The sequence below is a fragment of the Nomascus leucogenys genome, chromosome 23 (genome assembly GCF_006542625.1).
Source record: "Nomascus leucogenys isolate Asia chromosome 23, Asia_NLE_v1, whole genome shotgun sequence".
Lineage (NCBI taxonomy): Eukaryota > Metazoa > Chordata > Mammalia > Primates > Hylobatidae > Nomascus > Nomascus leucogenys.
Window position 1 is genome coordinate 5,779,237 of NC_044403.1, and position 21,673 is coordinate 5,800,909.

Below are 21,673 nucleotides of genomic sequence, written 5' to 3' on the forward strand. Positions count from 1 at the left end.
ATATCGATCAAAGCAGGAAGGCTCCAAAGAAGGGTCAAGAACGATGGCATAAATTTGGATATCTCCAATTAAAAGATTTCATCGAAGTGAAAATATAAAAGGGTCAAGGACAAAACCCTAAAAACAATTGTTAAGAGGAAGGGCGAGAGAAGATAAGTAAAGAAGTCAAAAGGGAAGATCGGAATAGTAGGAAAGAACCAGGGGTATGCAGTGTCATGACTGACAACGGAAAAGAGACTAGCTAACAGCATAAAATGCCACAGATGAAACTAAACAGTAATTAATGAAAAAGAAAGGTCACTTCAAAATTTGAGATTAGGCAGGCTAGAGGACTGACAGAAAAGCTCAGTAGAGAAAGAGCCATTTAAACTGGGCTATGAAGGAAGAATGTGATCTGAACATGCAGAGATGGAAAAAATGTTTTAGCTGAATAGCACAACTAGAACAAAGAACCAGAGGTAGGAATAAATTGCAAATATGTGCCGGGAGGTACAAAGTAATTTTCAGTTTTACTGGGCCACTAGTATGACAAGGGTTAACACTGAATGAAAAGTCTACAGTCTGGCTACTACCAGATCATAACAGCCCTTGAAAGAGAGACAAAAGAACTTAGGGTAGTTCTAAACTAACTACTATGTAAAGATGACTATATAAAAATTATTCTGGAAACCATGTATAGAATGAATTACAAGGCAAAGAAACCAGTTAAATTAGTATAATAATAGCCGAGATGAGATATTAAATCTGACCTACTTGATCAAAGTGAAGAAAAGGAGGAGGGTTGATGCAAGAAATAGAAAAAATTTGACTACAAGTTGAGTACTCCTTACTCAAAATGCTTGAGACCAGAAGTATTCAGATTTCAGAATATTTACCATCCCAAATTTGACAATCTCAAATCCAAAATACTCTAATAAGCATTTCCTTTCAGCATCATGTTAAGTTTTGGATTTTGGAGCATTTCACAGTTTGGATTTTTGGATTTGGGATGTTCAACCTATAATAGTACTTAACAAATGCAGTTGTATTCAACTTTTGCTAAAAGTTAAATAACTGAATTAGCTAAAAGTCAATATAATTTTAAAATAAAGAGCATCTGACATACCAAAAATGTATTATCCTCATCAAAGAAAAAACCCAAACTGTAATTTAATTGAAGTAGTGTCTATAGAATTCATGATGAGTATTAGAAATTCCCTTTGTGACAATGTCATTTATAAATCTCTAAAATGTTCAATACTATGAAGAAGGTCCGTTCTGGGCTTATTGTTATAAAAATATATTTGAACCCAGGATTTTTCAGTTCTAAGACATTTGTTAATTTTAATGTCTACTCTACATATCTTACAGAGAAATATTTAACATTACTTACCAAACTTATAAATATATCACTGTAAGTTATAAGCTAATGAAATATGGCTTCAATTAGCCTTCAGGAAAACTGATAGCATATCTCTGAAATTTCATTTCCCGTAAGTCTTAGCAGGTAAGTAAAACATAATTAAAAATTTAAAACCTAATACAAAAAGCTGAAGTTTCTCTAAATTACAAATATAACTCTATATAAACCTTTAAAAATATACATATAATTTTCAAAAGATGAACACAGGGTTTATTGCACGGATTCTGTTACATTAGATTTTTTTGTTAGCCTACAAAAATCTTAACTAATATTCACAATGGGCAAAACAATGAACAGTTTTTCTAAAGTAAATTTGAACAGTTAAATTTCTATAATCTCAAATATAAAAAAATCACTGTCCTTTTATAAAAATGAAAAAATCATTTGCCCCAAGACTTTGAAAGGCTGGTTCAGACTCAAGAACATAACAGTACTCAGCAATCTGAATAAGGCAAATATTACAATCTAACCCTCAGCCAAGATCTTTATCAATTTATAAGTTACACAGGAACTACACACTGCATATGACAGAAATAGGAAAATGTGAAACATTTTCCACCATTCATATAATTCATATTCTTCCCATTAAGAGAAAGAAAATAGTTATTTTCATCATGCACCTGCGAAGTATGATTGCCTATTTATTTCACTTTACCGTAAGAGATTCTAGAAAACAAATATATCTCTTTGGTTTACACCCAGTGAATCCAAAATGACATCAGGTTTAAATTAAACAGTACTATCATGACCAATAATAATGCCCTTTCTTTCTAAAGAAATATAACTCAAAAATTCAGAGAATCATATATATTACATGATTATATATACACACACAGATATACATACATACAATATTCAATTACATAAAGATGCCAAATGTCTTTAAAAATAATCAAGGAATATAAATTCATAAATTATTTACATAGGTCATGGATCTAAGAAAAAAAGAATTTTTAGGAGTGGTGAAAGAGGACATCCCTGTCTAGTGCCAGTTTTCAAAGGGAATGCTTCTAGTTTTTGCCCATTCAGTATGATATTGGCTCTGGGTTTGCCATAGATAGCTCTTCTTATTTTGAGATACATCCCATCAATACCTAATTTATTGAGTATTTTTAGCATGAAGGGTTGTTGAATTTTGTCAAAGGCCTTTTCTGCATCTATTGAGACAATCATATGGTTTTTGTCATTGGTTCTGTTTATATGCTGGATTACGTTTATTGATTTGCGTCTGTTGAACCAGCCTTGCATCCCAGGGATGAAGCCCACTTGATCATGGTGGATAAGCTTTTTGATGTGCTGCTGGATTCGGTGTGCCAGTATTTTATTGAGGATTTTTGCATCGATGTTCATCAGGGACATTGGTCTACAATTCTCTTTTTTGGTTGTGTGTCTGCCAGGCTTTGGTACAGGATCATGCTGGCCTCATAAAATGAGTTAGGGAGGATTCCCTCTTTTTTTTATTATTATTACACTTTAGGTTTTAGGGTACATGTGCACAATGTGCAGGTTTGTTACATATGTATCCATGTGCCGTGTTGGTGTGCTGCACCCATTAACTCGTCATTTAGCATTAGGTATATCTCCTAATGCTCTCCCTCCCCACTCCCCCCACCCCACAACAGTCCCCAGAGTGTGATGTTCCCCTTCCTGTGTCCATGAGTTCTCATTGTTCAATTCCCACCTATGAGTGAGAACATGCGGTGTTTGGTTTTTTGTCCTTGCAATAGTTTACTGAGAATGATGTTTTCCAGTTTCATCCATGTCCCCACAAAGGACATGAACTCATCATTTTTTATGGCTGCATAGTATTCCATGGCGTATATGTGCCACATTTTCTTAATCCAGTCTATCATTGTTGGACATTTGGGTTGGTTCCAACTCTTTGCTATTGTGAATAGTGCCGCGATAAAAATACGTGTGCATGTGTCTTTATAACAGCATGATTTATAACCCTTTGGGTATATACCCAGTAATGGGATGGCTGGGTCAAATGGTATTTCTAGTTCTAGATCCCTGAGGAATTGCCACACTGACTTCCACAATGGTTGAACTAGTTTACAGTCCCACTACCAGTTTAAAAGTGTTCCTATTTCTCCACATCGTCTCCAGCACCTGTTGTTTCCTGACTTTTTAATGATGGCCATTCTAACTGGTGTGAGATGGTATCTCACTGTGGTTTTGATTTGCATTTCTCTGATGGCCAGTGATGATGAGCATTTTTTCATGTGTTTTTTGGCTGCATAAATGTCTTCTTTTGAGAAGTGTCTGTTCATGTCCTTTGCCCACTTTTTGATGGGTACCACAACAGAGACACAATCAATGGAACAGAACAAAGCCCTCAGAAATAATGCCACATATCTACAACTATCTGATCTTTGACAAACCTGACAAAAACAAGAAATGGGGAAAGGATTCCCTATTTAATAAATGGTGCTGGGAAAACTGGCTAGCCATATGTAGAAAGCTGAAACTGGATCCCTTCCTTACACCTTATACGAAAATTAATTCAAGATGGATTAAAGACTTAAATGTTAGACCTAAAACCATTAAAATCCTACAAGACAACCTAGGCAATACCATTCAGGACATAGGCATGGGCAAGGACTTCATGTCTAAAACACCAAAAGCAATGGCAACAAAAGCCAAAATTGACAAATGGGGTGTACTTAAACTAAAGAGCATCTGCACAGCAAAAGAAACTACCATCAGAGTGAACAGGCAACCTACAGAATGGGAGAAAATTTTTGCAACCTACTCATCTGACAAAGGGCTAATATCCAGAATCTACAATGAACTCAAACAAATTTACAAGGATTCCCTCTTTTTCTATTGAATGGAATAGTTTCAGAAGGAATGGTACCAGCTCCTCCTTGTACCTCTGGTAGAATTTGACTGTGAATCCATCTGGTACTGTACTTTTTTTGGTTGGTAAGCTATTGATTATTGCCTCAATTTCAGAGCCTGTTATTAGTCTATTCAAAGATTCAACTTCTTCCTGGTTTAATCTTGGAAGGGTGTATGTGTCCAAGAATTTATCCATTTCTTGTAGGTTTTCTAGTTTATTTGCGTAGAGGTGTTTTTAGTATTCTCTGATGGTAGTTTGTATTTCTGTGGGATCGGTGGTGATATCCTCTTTATCATTTTTTATTGCGTCTATTTGGTTCTTCTCTCTTTTCTTCTTTATTAGTCTTGCTGGTGGTCTATCAATTTTGTTGATCTTTTCAAAAAACCAGCTCCTGGATTCATTGATTTTTTGAAGGGTTTTTTGTGTCTCTATTTCCTTCAGTTCTGCTCTGATCTTAATTATTTCCTGCCTTCTGCTAGCTTTTGAATGTGTTTGCTCTTGCTTCTCTAGATCTTTTAATTGTGATGACAGGGTGTCAATTTTAGATCTTTCCTGCTTTCTCTTGTGGGCATTTAGTGCTATAAATTTCCCTCTACACACTGCTTTGAATGTGTCCCAGAGATTCTGGTATGTTGCATCTTTGTTCTCGTTGGTTTCAAAGGGGATGCCCTCTCTCACCACTCCTATTCAACATAGTGTTGGAAGTTCTGGCCAGGGCAATCAGACAGGAGAAGGAAATAAAGGGTATTCAATTAGGAAAAGAGGAAGTCAAATTGTCCCTGTTTGCAGATGACATGATTGTATATCTAGAAAACCCCATTGTCTCAGCCCAAAATCTCCTTAAGCTGATAGGCAACTTCAGCAAAGTCTCAGGACACAAAATCAATGTGCAAAAATCACAAGCATTCTTATACATCAATCACAGAGAGCCAAATCATGAGTGAACTCCCATTCACAATTGCTTCAAAGAGAATAAAATACCTAGGAATCCAACTTACAAGGGACGTGAAGGACCTCTTCAAGGAGAAGTACAAATCACTGCTCAATGAAATAAAAGAGGATACAAACAAATGGAAGAACATTCCATGCTCATGGGTTGGAAGAATCAATATCATGAAAATGGCCATATTGCTCAATTGATAGATTCACTGCCATCCCCATCAAGCTACCAATGACTTTCTTCACAGAATTGGAAAAAACTACTTTAAAGTTCATATGGAACCAAAAAAGAGCCCGCATTGCCAAGTCAATCCTAAGCCAAAAGAACAAACCTGGAGACATCACGCTACCTTACTTCAAACTATATACAAGGCTACAGTAACCAAAACAGCATGGTACTGGTACCAAAACAGAGATATAGACCAATGGAACCGAACAGAGCCCTCAGAAATAATGCCACATATCTACAACTATCTGATCTTTGACAAACCTGACAAAAACAAGCAATGGGGAAAGGATTCCCTATTTAATAAATGGTGCTGGGAAAACTGGCTAGCCATATGTAGAAAGCTGAAACTGGATCCCTTCCTTATACCTTATACAAAAATTAATTCAAGATGGATTAAAGACTTAAATGTTAGACCTAAAACCATAAAAACCCTAGAAGAAAACCTAGGCAATACCATTCAGGACATAGGCATGGGCAAGGACTTCATGTCTAAAACACCAAAAGTAATGGCAACAAAAGCCAAAATTGACAAATGGGATCTAATTAAACTAAAGAGCTTCTGCACAGCAAAAGAAACTACCATCAGAGTGAACAGGCAACCTACAAAATGGGAGAAAATTTTTGCAATCTACTCATCTGACGAAGGGCTAATACCCAGAATCTACAATGAACTTAAACTTACAAGAAAAAAACAAACAACCCCATCAACAAGTGGGCGAAGGACATGAACAGACACTTCTCAAAAGAAGACATTTATGCAGCCAAAACACACATGCAAAAATGCTCATCATCACTGGCCATCAGAGAAATGCAAATCAAAACCACAATGAGATATCATTTCACACCAGTTAGAATGGCCATCATTAAAAAGTCAGGAAACAACAGGTGCTAGAGAGGATGTGGAGAAATAGGAACACTTTTACACTGTTGGTGGGACTGTAAACTAGTTCTACCATTGTGGAAGTCAGTGTGGCAATTCCTCAGGGATCTAGAACTAGAAATACCATTTGACCCAGCCATCCCATTACTGGGTATATACCCAAAGGATTATAAATCATGCTGCTATAAAGACACATGCACACGTATGTTTACTGTGGCACTATTCACAATAGCTAAGACTTGGAACCAAGCCAAATGTCTAACAACGATAGACTGGATTAAGAAAATGTGGCACATATACACCATAGAATACTATGCAGCCATAAAAAATGATGAGTTCATGTTCTTTGTAGGGACACAGATGAGGCTGGAAACCATCATTCTCAGCAAACTATCGCAAGGACAAAAAACCAAACACCGCATGATCTCACTCTTAGGTGAGAATTGAACAATGTGAACACATGGACACAGGAAGGGGAACATCACACACCGGGGCCTGTTGTGGGGTGGGGGGAGGGGGGAGGGATAGCATTTGGAGATATACCTAATGTTAAATGACGAGTTACTGGGTGCAGCACACCAACACGGCACATGTATACATATGTAACTAACCTGCACGTTGTGCACATTTACCCTAAAACTTAAAGTATAATAAAAAAAAAATTTTATACAACCACAATTGACATCATTTCTAATTATGCCATAAGCATATATTACAATGATACAATATTCTAAAGTGCATTAATGGCACAAATGTCTTGGCAGTAGAAACACACTAATGTCAGAATCTAGAACATAAGATCCCCATATGCTTCGTTTTTCACATGAATAGTTTTTCACTTTTGAGAACATTACGGCATCAAATAGCAGAATGTATGAATAAAGAGAGAAGGAGGAAGGAAAGACAGAAAATTGAAATTGTAAATTCAGTGGACAGATTTACATCACCTTAGACAATAAAGAAGTAGTGAAATAAAAGCCATATCTGAAATTACTCAGATGGCAGAACAGCCAAAACGTGAAAAAGAGGTTAATGGACATAGTAGATAGAGTTTATTTTTTTCAAAAAAAAAAAAAAAAAAAAAAAAGCTACTTAACTAACTAGAGTTCCAGAAGGAGAAAGAGAATGGAGCAACAACAACATTGGTAAAAACAATGGCCAAGAATTTTCAGAAGTAATAAAACTTCTCATAATTAAATTTGTCGAACTTTTTGGGCTTCTTAAATCTAAAGATTCAATCCATACATTCAGAAGCCCAACAAATTCTAATCAAAGAAAATAAGGTATCTTTATGTAGTATATCACAGTAAAGCTATAGAACACCAATTATATAGTGTTAAGTCATAAAGTGATCCAGAAAGAAAAGAGCAATTATGTTCAATGGAACAACAACTAATGGAATCAACTAACTTCCCAAAAACAATTATGGAAATCAGAAGACGGTGGAGTAACATCTACACTGTGCAGAGCGAAGAAATAACTGTCAATTTAGAAACTAGAGGAATCTATCTAACAAGAATAAGTATTTTCAAACAAGCATAATACTGCTAATAATAATGTCTTGTGGAGTGATATATGTAATATATATCTATACTTATATATAATATATAGCATATATTATGTATTGAATATGTATTTCATATGCATATACAATACTTATATATATACACATTTAAAATGTTACACAATAGCATAATAACAAAAGAATAAATTAATAAATTTCAAATGTTCCACATTCTTTGTATTTTTCAAGAGGAGGCTAAAGATACTAATTAGTTTCAGGTTTTAGTGAGTTAAGAATGCTTGTGAAAATTTCCAGAGATACCACCGAAAGAAAAGAAGCAGAGTACATAACTTCCAAACTAATAACTTTCTCTGGCCAAAAAGCAATCAAATTAGAAAACAATAATAATAAAAAGCAATCAAATTAGAAAACAATAACAATAAAAACAACTGGAAAAGCCTCATACTTGGAAATTAGGAAATACTTTTAAAAATAATTCAAGTATCACTTCATCTGAAAATTGTAATTTAAAAATAAAATTGGCAAGATACAGTTAAAGCAGTAATCAGAAGGAATATTACAGCCTGGAATACTTCTGTCTGAAAAGAAAGGTTAAAAGTAATAAGATAAGCATAAAATTTTTAAAAATCAGGAAAAATATAATAAACAATAAAAGACAATAGAAAATAATGATCATAAAAGAGAAATTAATCAGAAAACAAATATAAAATTGAGAGTGTATCTACATTGCCAAAAGTTAACACTTGAAAACATGCTTTCTGTTTCCCTCTGTCTCTGCTGTAAAGCTTTGGGTAAGCCCTGCCTCCCTTAACATCACAGGCGTTTGCCTTGCTGATCCTGAGTTGGACTCAAACACTGCCTGTATCTGATATTCTTCCTAGCTATAATGCAGTACCTACCTCACCCTCTCTATCCCTTTATTACACGCTATTCTGGCACTCCATATCTCCCCTTAAAAGTGTATCCTAGTCATAATTAAGTAAGAATCTGCATAATTATTTAATTTCTGTGTACCTTACTAGTTTGCAAAAGCCAGGAAGGCAAACATCTTGTTTGTCTTGTTTGTTCCCCATTGTCTCACCTGTGCTTGATATACAATAATTTGTTGAATGGGGGAGAAATTAAACAATAGAAGGTTGAATGTAAACAGTCTTACCTCCTAACATCAAGCAGGATCATAACCAATGAGAATCTAGTTTGTCTTTTAAAAAATTAGGAGAATTAAATTTCACAAATTTAATCAAACATATTCCATCAAAGCAAAATACTTGTGTTTAGATTATAAGATCAAGGGTTGAAATTACTTTAAGGTTGCTCCTTTAGGAACCTAATGGATTGATGAGTTGAGTAAATGTTTATTCGCACGTTTAATGAACAATTCTAATAGCAAATGTTTCCTTGAAATAAAAAAATTAACATTGTGTTCATAAATTTTTAAGGGATGAAGAAAAGTAACAGTTGATTTACATAACTAAAGCATTACTTAATAATCAAATTGTGTGTAATAGTTGATTACAGTATTTTGTCAACTCTGTACTGTCAGCCACCTTTTATCCACTTTTTATCCACTTTTTTATCCACTTTTCTATGACCTCAGACTTGACGGATACAACATGATCAAACTCTTCATATCTTTAGCAAACTTTCTATAGGATTAAGTTTAATAACTTCCCTATTGATTCACAGTTCTAAAGTATCTCTAAACATCTTTGTGTTCTAAGTACTTTAGGCAGTCTCTGTGATTTATTCTAAAATTACCCGGGAAGGTCTATTAACTAAAACAATCTGTCTGAGGAGCTCCACAATAAAACTAGCCTTTAACACATTCACTCCAAAAAAACAAATCTAGAAGATTTTCCATTTTAATGTAAATGAAGGAAATTTTCATTATTAATGAAATTATTAAATCATTATTAAAATTTTTAAAATTAAATCATTATTAAAAATGATTATCACCTCAGCCATGCTTTAATAAGAAAAATAATTAATGCATACTAGCTGCAAGCCAATATAATCATGTAAATTAATACAAAAATCAGAATTGGGACTAAAAAAACTTTGATTAGGCACAATAGCAATACCCAAATCACGGAGGATTTGGTATTATAATTATAACTGCAATTAGTTTGTAAAATTTATTCAGGAGATTCCTAATAACAGGTACAAATCTTTAGTATCCAACACAGAAATTACAACAAAATATTCAGAGGAATATCATAAGTCAAAATTACAACCTCCAAAATTATAATCAAATCATGTTTTATTGATATTCAGGAATCCACAACAAATGAAAAAATAAATCCTAAACTTCAAAATCAAATGTCACAAACAGGTAACATTTACTGATCATTCACTGTGTCCCAGCCCTTTCTGGTGCCACTTAAAATAATGGAGTCATGGGTGGCAGGGTTGGTTGAGGGGAGCGGACAGTGAGAGTAGATGCAGGAAAAAAAGGTGCTCAAGTCATCTAAGAAAGACATGATCGTGGCTTTTGACTGAGATAGTGACCGAGGAAGTAGAGAGAACTGGAAAGATCCCCAGTTTGAATGAACTTAGAAACTACAGAAATTGCTGATGGGTGGGATATGGAATAGATAATCACAAGGAGAGAATGGGCACAAAAAGGGTTGGAAGATTCCAGAATCTCAAGAAATCATGGTACCTCCCACTCCCCCTGCCACAAAGAAAAAGTACCACAAATACAGAAGAGAATACCACCAAGAATTATTTTCTTTTTTTTTTTTTTTTTTTTTTTTTTTTGAGACGGAGTCTCGCTCTGTCCCCCAGGCTGGAGTGCAGTGGCGCAATCTCGGCTCACTGCAAGCCCCGCCTCCCGGGTTCACGCCACTCTCCTGCCTCAGCCTCTCCAAGTAGCTGGGACTACAGGCGCCCGCCACTACGCCCGGCTAATTTTTTTTGTATTTTTAGTAGAGACGAGGTTTCGCCGTGGTCTCGATCTCCTGACCTCGTGATCCGCCCGCCTCGGCCTCCCAAAGTGCTGGGATTACAAGCGTGAGCCACCGCGCCCGGCCCGAGAATACCACCAAGAATTAGAGACACCGTTTAAGAAGCTCAAATGCCCAACTTTTAAAAAGAGGGAGGAAGTGCATGAAAACTCAACCTGAGTAAATACAAAGTATAAGTTCATTTAAAATACACATTAGCAATAACAGTATTCATTATGCGCATCAGTACAGAGACATCAAGCCAAATGTGCATAGGGCATATCTGTCAGAAACTCTGGTTGTACTGGTCCTGTAAGTCTCACGTTCCTGTGGGTCCCTCAACCCTGTCTGGCCACTTGAAAATTCATACAGCAGAAGCATTTACTGTTTCCAGCTACAGCTAGGCCCAAGAGTCCAATACAAGAATCTCAGGGGTAAAGGGAGGGAGGAAGTGAGTGATGGAGGTTATTCTGTTTGATTCAGGTCCGGTCTTAGTCTGTGACCTCCATACCAGACACTTGAGGTCAGATTCAAAAATTTTTCTTAGTCTCATATTGCACTACTCATCCGCAGTAGATTTTAGGTAAAATCTACTCCCTCCTCCCTTCCCCACGCCATCCTTACTGAGTAAACAGGATGATGACTTCTACCCTTTGAAGATTCAGACATGGGGCTTGCTCTGAAGCAGTCCTGGGTATAGCTCTGTGGCCAAAATAATGGAGCCCTCATTCTAATGAACAAGGAGAATTCCAGAACCAAAGGGGAGACTGATATTCTAGACTTCACAGATTCTACGAAAATGTAGTGTTATAGAATCTAACATTATAGAACAGTCTGTCAGTTTAAGGCTTCCTACCGATCTCTTAAAGGTACTCTGGGGACAGTATAGATGATCATGAGATTCTTCCATGTTGTTATATGTAGCTATAGTTTGTTAATTTTCCAGGTGTATGGTGTTCTATTATATAAATATAATCCAGCCGGGCATGGTGGCTCACGCTTGTAATCCTAGCACTTCGGGAGGCCAAGGTGTGCAGATCACGAGGTCAGGAGATGGAGACTATCCTGGCTGACACGGTGAAACCTCGTCTCTACTAAAACTACAAAACATTAGCTGGGCATGGTGGCACACACCTGTAATCCCAGCTACTCAGGAGGCTGAGGCAGGAAAATCTCTTGAACCCAGGAGGCGGAGGATGCAGTGAGCCGAGACTGTGCCAGTGCACTGCAGCCTGGGCAACACAGTGAGACTCCGTCTCAAAAAATAATAATAATTATTATTATTATCTTTATATAATAATATATTAATATATAATATATTCTATATAAAATAATACTAGTTATATTATATATTAATATTATATATTTAGATATTATACATTATATATTGTATATTATAATACATATTATATTTGTGTTATATATATTATATAACTCTCATATATTATATATTAAATATATCATATAAATATATGATATATAAATTTCATATAATATATAAATATAAATATATGATATATTAAATATATCATATATGACTATAATAATAATATTATTATATATAACCCAAAATATTAAACTTTCTACTTTTGATGAATATTTGGGTTGTTTCTAGTTTGAGGCTATTATAAACAATGTTCCAATAAACATTATTTTACACATTTAAAAAACACAACCATTTCAACAACCATTCTACTATGAATTTGCCCATGGTCAGCTAAAGAAGACTTTCTTTTTCAATGTACTCATAAAATTATCACCTTCAACGTGGCCAACATTTTCTTATGTATGACCTTATATATGACCTCAAATATAAAATTTGACACTGTTCAGAGTTAAACAGCATGTTTTGTTCTATGTTTATATTAGTAAAATTAGTAAGTAAACTGTTTGTTAATTTTAAATAATCTTTCAAGTCATAGAAACAATATACATTATCATCCTAATTAAAATAGCTTTCCTGAAAATACAAGAATATTCACTACAGTTCTGTTTGTCACAGCAAGAACTGAAGTGAAAATAACTAGTTACATTAATAATAGTATATCCATGAAAAAGAGTACCATGCAACCACTAAAATGAATTTGGAAAATCTATAAGTACTTCTACAGAAAGTTCTCCAAATTATTGTGAAAAAAAAAGCAAGGAGTTTTACTGTGTATATATAATACACTGTCATCTCTATTTAAAAAAATAGACACCACACAATTGTACATGCCTGGAAGATACTGGGATGGTTAAAAAATAATTTATAAAACTAGATGCATCAGAAGTGAGACTAGAGAACTAAGATAAAAGAAAAATTTTTCACTGTATTATCTTTTGCATTATTTCCCTTTTCTTTCATACCCTTATACTATATATATGTACACACATGTCTGTCTCTCAAAAACAATAAAAAGCATCTTTTCTGAGGCCAAAAAATGTAATTCAAGATGGATAGCTGATTAGAATTGTATATACTGATATAAGAATGGTAGGCAATGATTCCTACTGTTTCTGAGAGAAATAGAATCTAAGTTTTGCTTTATTTCCAGTGTTTTTTTTTTGGTGGGGTGGGGGGCGCTAACTTAGGATTATAATGATAAAGAGTCAGAGCACTATCTTCATATTACAGAAAAAACCGTCATTGCCAAAACTTCATTTTTTAGCAGTATCAGAAAATCCCTACAGCACTATTTTCAAACTATTTTGCTTTTCTCTAAATATATCCTAAAATGCACACCACAGTCTTTAAAAAGCAAATACAGATTCAGACAGAACAGATAAAGAAGGTACCATAAAATACTGTAAGAAAAAGCAATGTGAACAGTAACTGATTGTTAAAAGATACTGAAAAAGACAAGGTTTCTCTTAAGAATTATAGTTCTTCACATTAATATTTGTGTTCTATGTTTTTAGAACCACCGGAATTTATTAGATTAGTATTGTCAGTTATACCGCACAGTTAAACCAGGCACCATAATTCACCTAGTAAAAGCTATTCATATTACAGATACTATGACCAGAAAATAAAATAATAAACTGAGAAATGAAAATCTCAAAGAATTGTTTGGATATCATCTAGTCCTTCAATTTATAGATTTGCTAATTGAGATTCACAGAAGTGACATAGTTAGCTGAAGGCAAAGACAGAACTCCTCACTCCACAACAGGGATATTTGACTCTAATCAACACTATAATAAACCTAATCTTCAGAAGCATAGCTAATACCACTGTATGCTTCCTATCATATGCATTAATAAAAACATGAACGGCAATAAATTACTGAAAACCCACATCAAGACTAGTATTTATATGTACAGTAATAATTCACAGCTTTATAGAAGCTATCATCTTAGGCATCATTTTTAAAAACTGGCTCCAGAGTAAAAGAGAGTTAATAACCTAGGAGTTAAAAGGAAATACAAGATGTAGCAAAAAGAAGATATGTGACAAATTTCTATTCAAATAATCTGTGTAAAGACACTACGAAATTATTAGACTTCAATAGAAATCTGGTTTATGTCCTGACAAAAATGTCTAATGTAGATACAAAGACAGATGGAAAGTTTTTAAGCATTACCTATACTGCCTACCATAATGCACATATGTGACTATGTAATAAGTCACCTTCAAATTTTACCTCAAATATAAATCAGACAAATGAATTTGATTAACATTCATTATTACTATGTACAAACTACAGATTAATCTGAAGAAAAATATTGAAACAATTTTTCCTCAAACAAAAATTTGTAGACTCAGGTTCTGAGCTCTCATAGATGTGTAACACAGATTCTACTGGAAAAACAGGGTTAGTAAGGAGAGTAATGGGATATTAATAAAATGACCGATTTGTTGTCCTAGGTTTTCCTGGACAGAATGGAGAATGGAAAAATTGAACCATGAAATCAAAAAGGCATCTGTCCTCCAGGTTTCTCTCTGCCAATGTCTTGAGAAAAATGTTTGAACTTTCCTGTTGGCTTTGTATGCAAATAGCTCCAGATGCAAAGTGAACCACATCTAAGTTATTTGGTTCAACATCTGCTGGTCCAATTCCCATTATTCCTTCTAAAGGGTCGGCTTGTGACAGACAGTTTAGTTTGCCCTCTATATAAGCTGTTTGGAAGGAGCTAATTTGGATTAAAGTATCTATCTGGATAGCTTGTTTTTCCCTTTGATGGTCAATGCATTCTAATGTGGTCTGTGTAGTGCTACAAGGAACTTAGAAACATATTAGAAAGGACACTATTCAAGGTTTTGCCTCCCACCTCGCCTTCTGGACAATTTATATTTATACAGTTAAACATAAAAAGTGGACAGTTCTTTGCCTCTAAAACAGCACCACCCACATTGTACACAATGGCAACATGACAACACTTTCTGAAATAATATTCTTTTCATGTAGCTGCTATCAAAGATTTGAACTTAAAGTTACTGATGAAAGTGTTTGCCAATATTAACAACACATTTCATGAAACATCCTGTCCTTTTAGATGACAGCTTTTACAAGGCATCACTGAAAATGAAATAAGGTGCACAGGACATGGCATTTGGTGTCTGAAACACAGTAAATTTTCAAATATATGCTAAGTGAGTGAATGAATGAACAAATGAACAAACAAACCAAAGAATTAATTTAAATAAACTCCATGGATTCTGAAACTTTGAGTCTGCTACAATGAGAAAATAAAATAAAATACATGTAGTAATACCAAACTAACAGTTCTTAGAAATTGCAAGGTCAAGTCATGACACAGTCCTTTCAAATCAGTACAGGTAGAGAATTTACATTGGAGGGGGAAAAGGAAGAAATCGGAATACACACACACACACACACACACACACATATATATGCGCCTATATTCTTATACACATATATACATACATACATATATATGTATGTAAGAAGATAGTCATTCATTTTGAAAAGTCTCTGCTCTTATTAGTTTACTAAAACGTAGAGCATTACTAGCCTTATGAACATTTATAAAAGACAGTTACTTGTGAATAATTTCTTTTAAAAGATTTCTTAGCCAAAAAAAATTATTAATTTTTTTTTATAAAATACAGTGTTATGAGTAGCCAACTCAAAAACTTTCTTATGTTAGATGCTCTGCAAAGTTGGAGATGTTTTTCTTTGGAAAAAATGTTTAGAAAAATAAGTTAGAAAAAAAGAAGGCAAAAGAACTACATACTACTCTTATTCCTTCTAGATCTGTAGTATATTAAACTAAAATTTAGTCTAGTCTCTATTGTTACCTACTGGCATACAGCAGAACCAGGGAAGAGATGAGAAAAGGTCACCAAAATAGCTGTTCTTTCTTTCAGAAAATCTGTGACTGCTCTTGTTCATCATGATTTCCAGGTCATATGTTTGCATTGAGAATGACCAGGAAAGTTAATTGAGCACCAAAAAAAAAAAAAAAAAAAAAAAAAAACAGCTTCTTAGCTGCCTTTGAGTAATTAGCTAAGATTTCTGAGATTAATATATTTTTGAAAGCAAGTTTGGTTTTGCCTTCTCTCAACTTTTGATAGAAAGACTAATTATCCCCAAAGAATTAAAAATAATCAAGAAGAGTTAACAAGGTAAATCTGCTCTACTCATCATCAAGAAATAAGTACTAAACATTGTTTATTAAAAAGGCACAGTGCTATGCTAGACACCAAGGATTCAACAGGTTTAAAACACAGTCACTGCCCTCCAAATCTCAGACTAACATAGACATAAAGAGATGGGAGTCATACTGACAAAATATTTAAAAATACGAATTAGACACCCATGTTTATAGCAGCATTATTTGCAATAGTCAAAGGCAGAAGCAGCCCAGTGTCCATCAACAAATGAACAGATAAACAAAATGTGTTCTATACAGGCAATGGACTATTATTCAGGCTTAAAGGAAGGAAATTCTGATACATGCTACCACATGGATGAACCTTGAGAACATTATTCTAAGTAAAATAAGCCAGTTATAAAATGACAAATACTGTATGATTTTACTTTATAAAGTATTCAGAATAGTCAAATTCATAGAAAATAGGATCCTAGTAGCCAGGGGCTGAGGGAAGGGGGCAATGGGGAGTTGTTTGCTGGATACAGAGTTTCGGTTTTACATATACAATACTGAACTGTACACTTAAAAATAGTTAAGATGGTAAATTTTATGTTATATGTGTTTTACCACAAATTTTAAAAATACAAATTAGCATATGCTAAGGACCAAACAACTGGTACAAAAGTAAAAGAACGGTAAACTCAGAAGAAGCAGCAGTTAATGAGATGCAGAACAAATTCAGTGATCGCTCCATACCTTTTCTTGAAAGAAAAATAAGACTCAAGTAAGTGGATGGAAGATAAGGTAAGTAATACAATCAGGGGCAATGACAAAAATATAGGAACAGACAATGGGAACACTATGTGGATCACAGCTTGGCTTACAGGCTTCAAGCGGAATAGCATGGAAGGCAATGTGGAGGGTTAGGCTATGAAATAGAGAGGAAAATGCCTAAAGAAAGGCAATTATTCTCCTTGGGTAGCTTTCACTAAAATAAAGTAATAATTTCTACATGTTTATGGAGAGTAAAGGAATTAGGAAAAGAGCTTGATAATTTCACATTCATTCATCTCTTACTTACATTCTGCAATTCCTATGATAATAAGGGTGTAAAGACACATTTTACAGGTTAGATATCATAACTTAAGGAGATATAGGCCTAGAGATAATACTTTGTATAAAGCATCAGCATGCACATTTCGTTTTTCTTACTGACAATTCATTAATTTCATCATCAACACTGCCTATAAGCTAGCATTTTAAGAGTTCACTATGTAAATAATGCTAACATACAGTAAGATGCACGTCTTGAGGTACCTCAACCCACTGACAGAACTGCAGGCTATACAGACACTTTAAGAAATATATTAATTATCCCAGTTGCTATTATGAAATCCTCCTCCACCTATTCACCTGTCCTGAAGCAGCAGAATCACTAGGCTCACCAAACCTACCTCATTCTTTACTTAACAAAATCCTTTATCCTAACCCCAAGAATGAAGATTTTTATTTTCCCCAAAAAACTTTAAAAATGTAAACCAAATGTTTCTTAGTTCTCTTCTTGGATTTTAAGCTGTGGTAAAGCTTGTGTAATTATCATCTCTTTTTAAAATATTTTCCATATGCATTACAGACAGCTCAGATACAGGTAGGTGGGAAAAAAGGAGAAAATTCATCTTTTCTTCAACTGAAAAGAATCTGCCTTAGATCTCTTAAGGGTTCCTATCTTCTCAGGTCTTTACTGTGGAAATGATCACATTGTTAGCTACGTAAGCTGTTCACATCACACTCACCTAAACAACTTTCAGCTACCTGAATCAGAGGCAGACTTCTCCAGTCAGAGGAAGATAAACTAACAAAGGAAAAAGATAGCTTTGGCTGAGCAAACATGTACCATGCCTTTAACTTCAGCACTTAGCCATGTTTGTTATTCTCCATTTCTGCAAGTCACTGAGAAAATGCAGAAAGAGCTAATTCTTCAGATCTAATTTTTCAAAGGGAGTGAGGGAAAAAAGAGTGTGTGTGTGCATGTGTGTGTGCAAGATGATTTGTCCTTTAATTCCAGTTTCACGAAGGTTTGAGAACTTGACCCACTAATATACAGACATGTGCAGATGTGACATATAATATTCACTCCTAGAGAACAGGAATTAGATAATTTGCTCGTAATATACAATTCTTTAGTACTTTGCCACAGTTTTATTATAAGAAAAGAGACTCTGTTCATGCTTTCATAAAAAGTAAAGAAATACAATTTGCCTTAAACTTCCAATCTACTGAAATCATTTCCTCAAAAGCCACTAATGACCATCTATAGTTTTTCTCTCAGCCTCCAATCTCATTGACCTCTCTAATGCCTTTGGCACCAGTGCCCATAGCTTCTTTGAAATTTTCTACTTCTAATTTCTGCATTGTAGCACTAGCCCACAATCCCCTTACTTCTCAGACCTCTTTTACCTCCTCCTATTCCCCACCTTTGAACATCCAAAGTAATCTACTCAACCTCATTCTATCTATATACTGTTCCTCCCAGCAATCTCCTACAACTTTAAGTGTCATTATCAATGGGACCTAAACCAAGAACTCCAGCCCTAACCTCTGAGTTTCAGGTTCCTTGAATACACTATACATGTCTAACATTAATTCATTAAGGCCCCATCTGTCCAAAACCAAGTCTCAAATTCTCTATTTCTGTTCATGTTAACACCATTCTTTCAGAACCAAGATTTGAAACCTCAAAAATCAATTTTAACTCCTCCTTTACTGCCATATCCAGACAGTCCTGCTGATAACTCTTTTCAAAAAATCTGAGTTACTGAAAAAGAACTGAAATAGAATCTGAAAGAATACACTTCATCCCTAAACATAGTTATGTGTTATCAAATGATAAAACTTTTTAAAACCATTTTGTCACCCACACAATGGAAAGAGTATAGTTGCTCTGCCTACTTTACAATAAACAAATGCACGACAGCCACAAAAACCCTAAGCCATTATACAAATATCATCTACTATCCCAGCTCTCCCTATCCATTTCCAATGCCATCCTACTCTGTTCATTCATTCAGTTACCGGTTCCCTTATTCACTTTATTCTTTATTCATCCTCCAAATATTTATAGAGAGCCAACTATAAGCCAGATACTATGCCCCACATTTAAGATATAACAACAGGACAAACAGACATAGTGGCTAACCCACAAAACTCGCTGTCCAACATGAAAGTCAAATAATAGGTGCATGTAGACATGGGAGGGTTTGCTGGGAAGGTGACCCAGAAAAAAAAATTAAAGCAAGAAATAATACTTTTAAAACATAGGAGTTAGTATCATAAGGGAGTAGAAATGAACAGCAATGAGAAGCAATAAAGACAATTCCCAGCAAAGGAAATAACACACAGCCCTCAAATAAGAAGGAGCATCCTAACAATGCCATCACCTTTCTTTCATTTACACTTTTGTTCCATTTATCTTTCTCCCTTCAAAATCTTTCCTCATTCTCCCATATCTGCCTATTGAAATTATATGCACCCTTCAGAGAACAGATCAACTATATAAATATATAGATATACTTCCAGCTGCCAGGTTACTACTTGACTCAGACCAGGTATGAAAATAAGAATTTGCTAAATAAATGGATGATAAAATCATCATTCTTCTCAAATGACAAATCTATTTCATATTACAAATATGCATGTGCCTACCTTATCTACCCTTGAAGTAAAGGACTAGACTATGTTCCATACATCTCTGTATCCCCATAGTGCCTAATGCATAATAAGCACTTGATTAATATTTTACAATAAATAACTGTAAATTTTGAGGTCTAGGCAGAGCTGCTAAAGAAAATACTTTCATCTTCTCCTAACTTTAACAGATTTAACAGAAAACTCTGAAAGCTCAAAATATTCTTTTGACATAAATTAATATTAAACATGAGGTCTTCCAAGAAACATCTGTCAATAATGGATTTATTTTTGTATTTAATTTTTAACTTTCAATATTTTAAGTGATTTTATTGCAAACACACTTCTAAATCTAAGTATGTTGGAGACGATAAATTATTTTTGGACTATAAAAAGGAGTCTTTAACGAACTGGACAACCTAAAAAAGTTATTGGGCACCTCACCTTCCAAAAACTAAGATAAATTTAAAAATGTAAATTGTATTTTAATTTCATTTAATGTCCCTGATATCATCTTTAGAATCAGACTTCAAGTCACCATCACAAAATGTGTTATATAATTCACAATTTGTTGTTTTAAAAACCTAAAGAGTAAATCTGGATCACTCCATTTTTCAGATCAGAGAAGGACAAGTAAAAAAAGTGAGAAACAGGATTTCAAAGAATTGCCAGAAATGTTACATGGGAAAAAAAAGAAAAAAACCCTAATTCCTGGATACCAATACCTGTAGGAAACGCAGCCCAAGGAATAGCAGGAGATGTTGTTTGGTTTTCACCATTTACACCATCAAAAGTCTCCGCAGCCTACAAAACAAAGGCAAGATTATTTTAGAAGATGTGAAAAGCAGAAATGATATTTAAGTGATCAAGCATTCCAGTTCTATAAGCGTATCTTCTATAATACACCAGACACTGTCATATTCCCTCTAAATAACTGCTTTTCAGTTGTTTTTTTTTTTTTTTTTGAGACGGAGTCTCGCTCTGTCACCCAGGCTGGAGTGCAGTGGCGCGATCTTAGCTCACTGCAAGCTCCGCCTCCCAGGTTCACACCATTCTCTTGCCTCAGCCTCCCAAGTAGCTGGGACTACAGGCACCCGCCACCACGCCTGGCTAATTTTTTATATTTTTAGTACAGACGGAGTTTCACCGTGTTAACCAGGATGATCTCGACCTCCTGACCTCATGATCCACCCGCCTCGGCCTCCCAAAGTGCTGGGATTACAGGCGTGAGCCACTGCACCGGGCCTGCTTCTCAGTCTTTACTCCCACCACTCCTATCATGACTCGCCACCCCCAGTACCCATGCCTTATTAACTTCAAGTAAAAATCTTCTTTCCTTATTCAAATAACTCTACTGTTAGTCAATAATATTTTTATTTTATATATTCTTAATCACATTTTTACTTGTAAACTTTATATTTAAGTATTTTAACTTACCACATTTAACCATCTATGTAGGAAAACATTTGTCTTTAAAAAATATAGACACCAAATCCTTTTAATTAATTAGCACAAGACCCAATTAGAGATTAATTCAAAGAAATAGGATTCATCTGTCTTGAATAATATACTACCTAGAGTTAAAAGCATTCAATACATAGAGAATTCCTAAAACTCAAGTTTTCAATTAATGAGCCATCCTATTTTGGAACAATTACTGAATACTGAGTTTGTAGGTAAGAG

At 34.6% G+C, this 21,673-nt stretch overlaps 1 protein-coding gene across 8 annotated transcripts in view; it reads right to left on the minus strand.

Annotated features, from left to right (window-relative positions):
• Positions 1-21,673, minus strand: part of CCDC91 (coiled-coil domain containing 91) — a 356,684-nt gene that overhangs the window by 264,504 nt on the left and 70,507 nt on the right. For 7 of the 8 annotated variants that reach the window (XM_030804474.1, XM_030804476.1, XM_030804471.1 and 4 more), the window contains exon 3: positions 20,716-20,794. The exons of the other annotated variant lie outside the window; for it this stretch is intronic. In XM_030804474.1, coding sequence (XP_030660334.1) covers positions 20,716-20,794 — 79 coding nt within the window. The remainder of the gene's footprint in view (positions 1-20,715; positions 20,795-21,673) is intronic. 8 annotated transcript variants of the gene reach the window in all.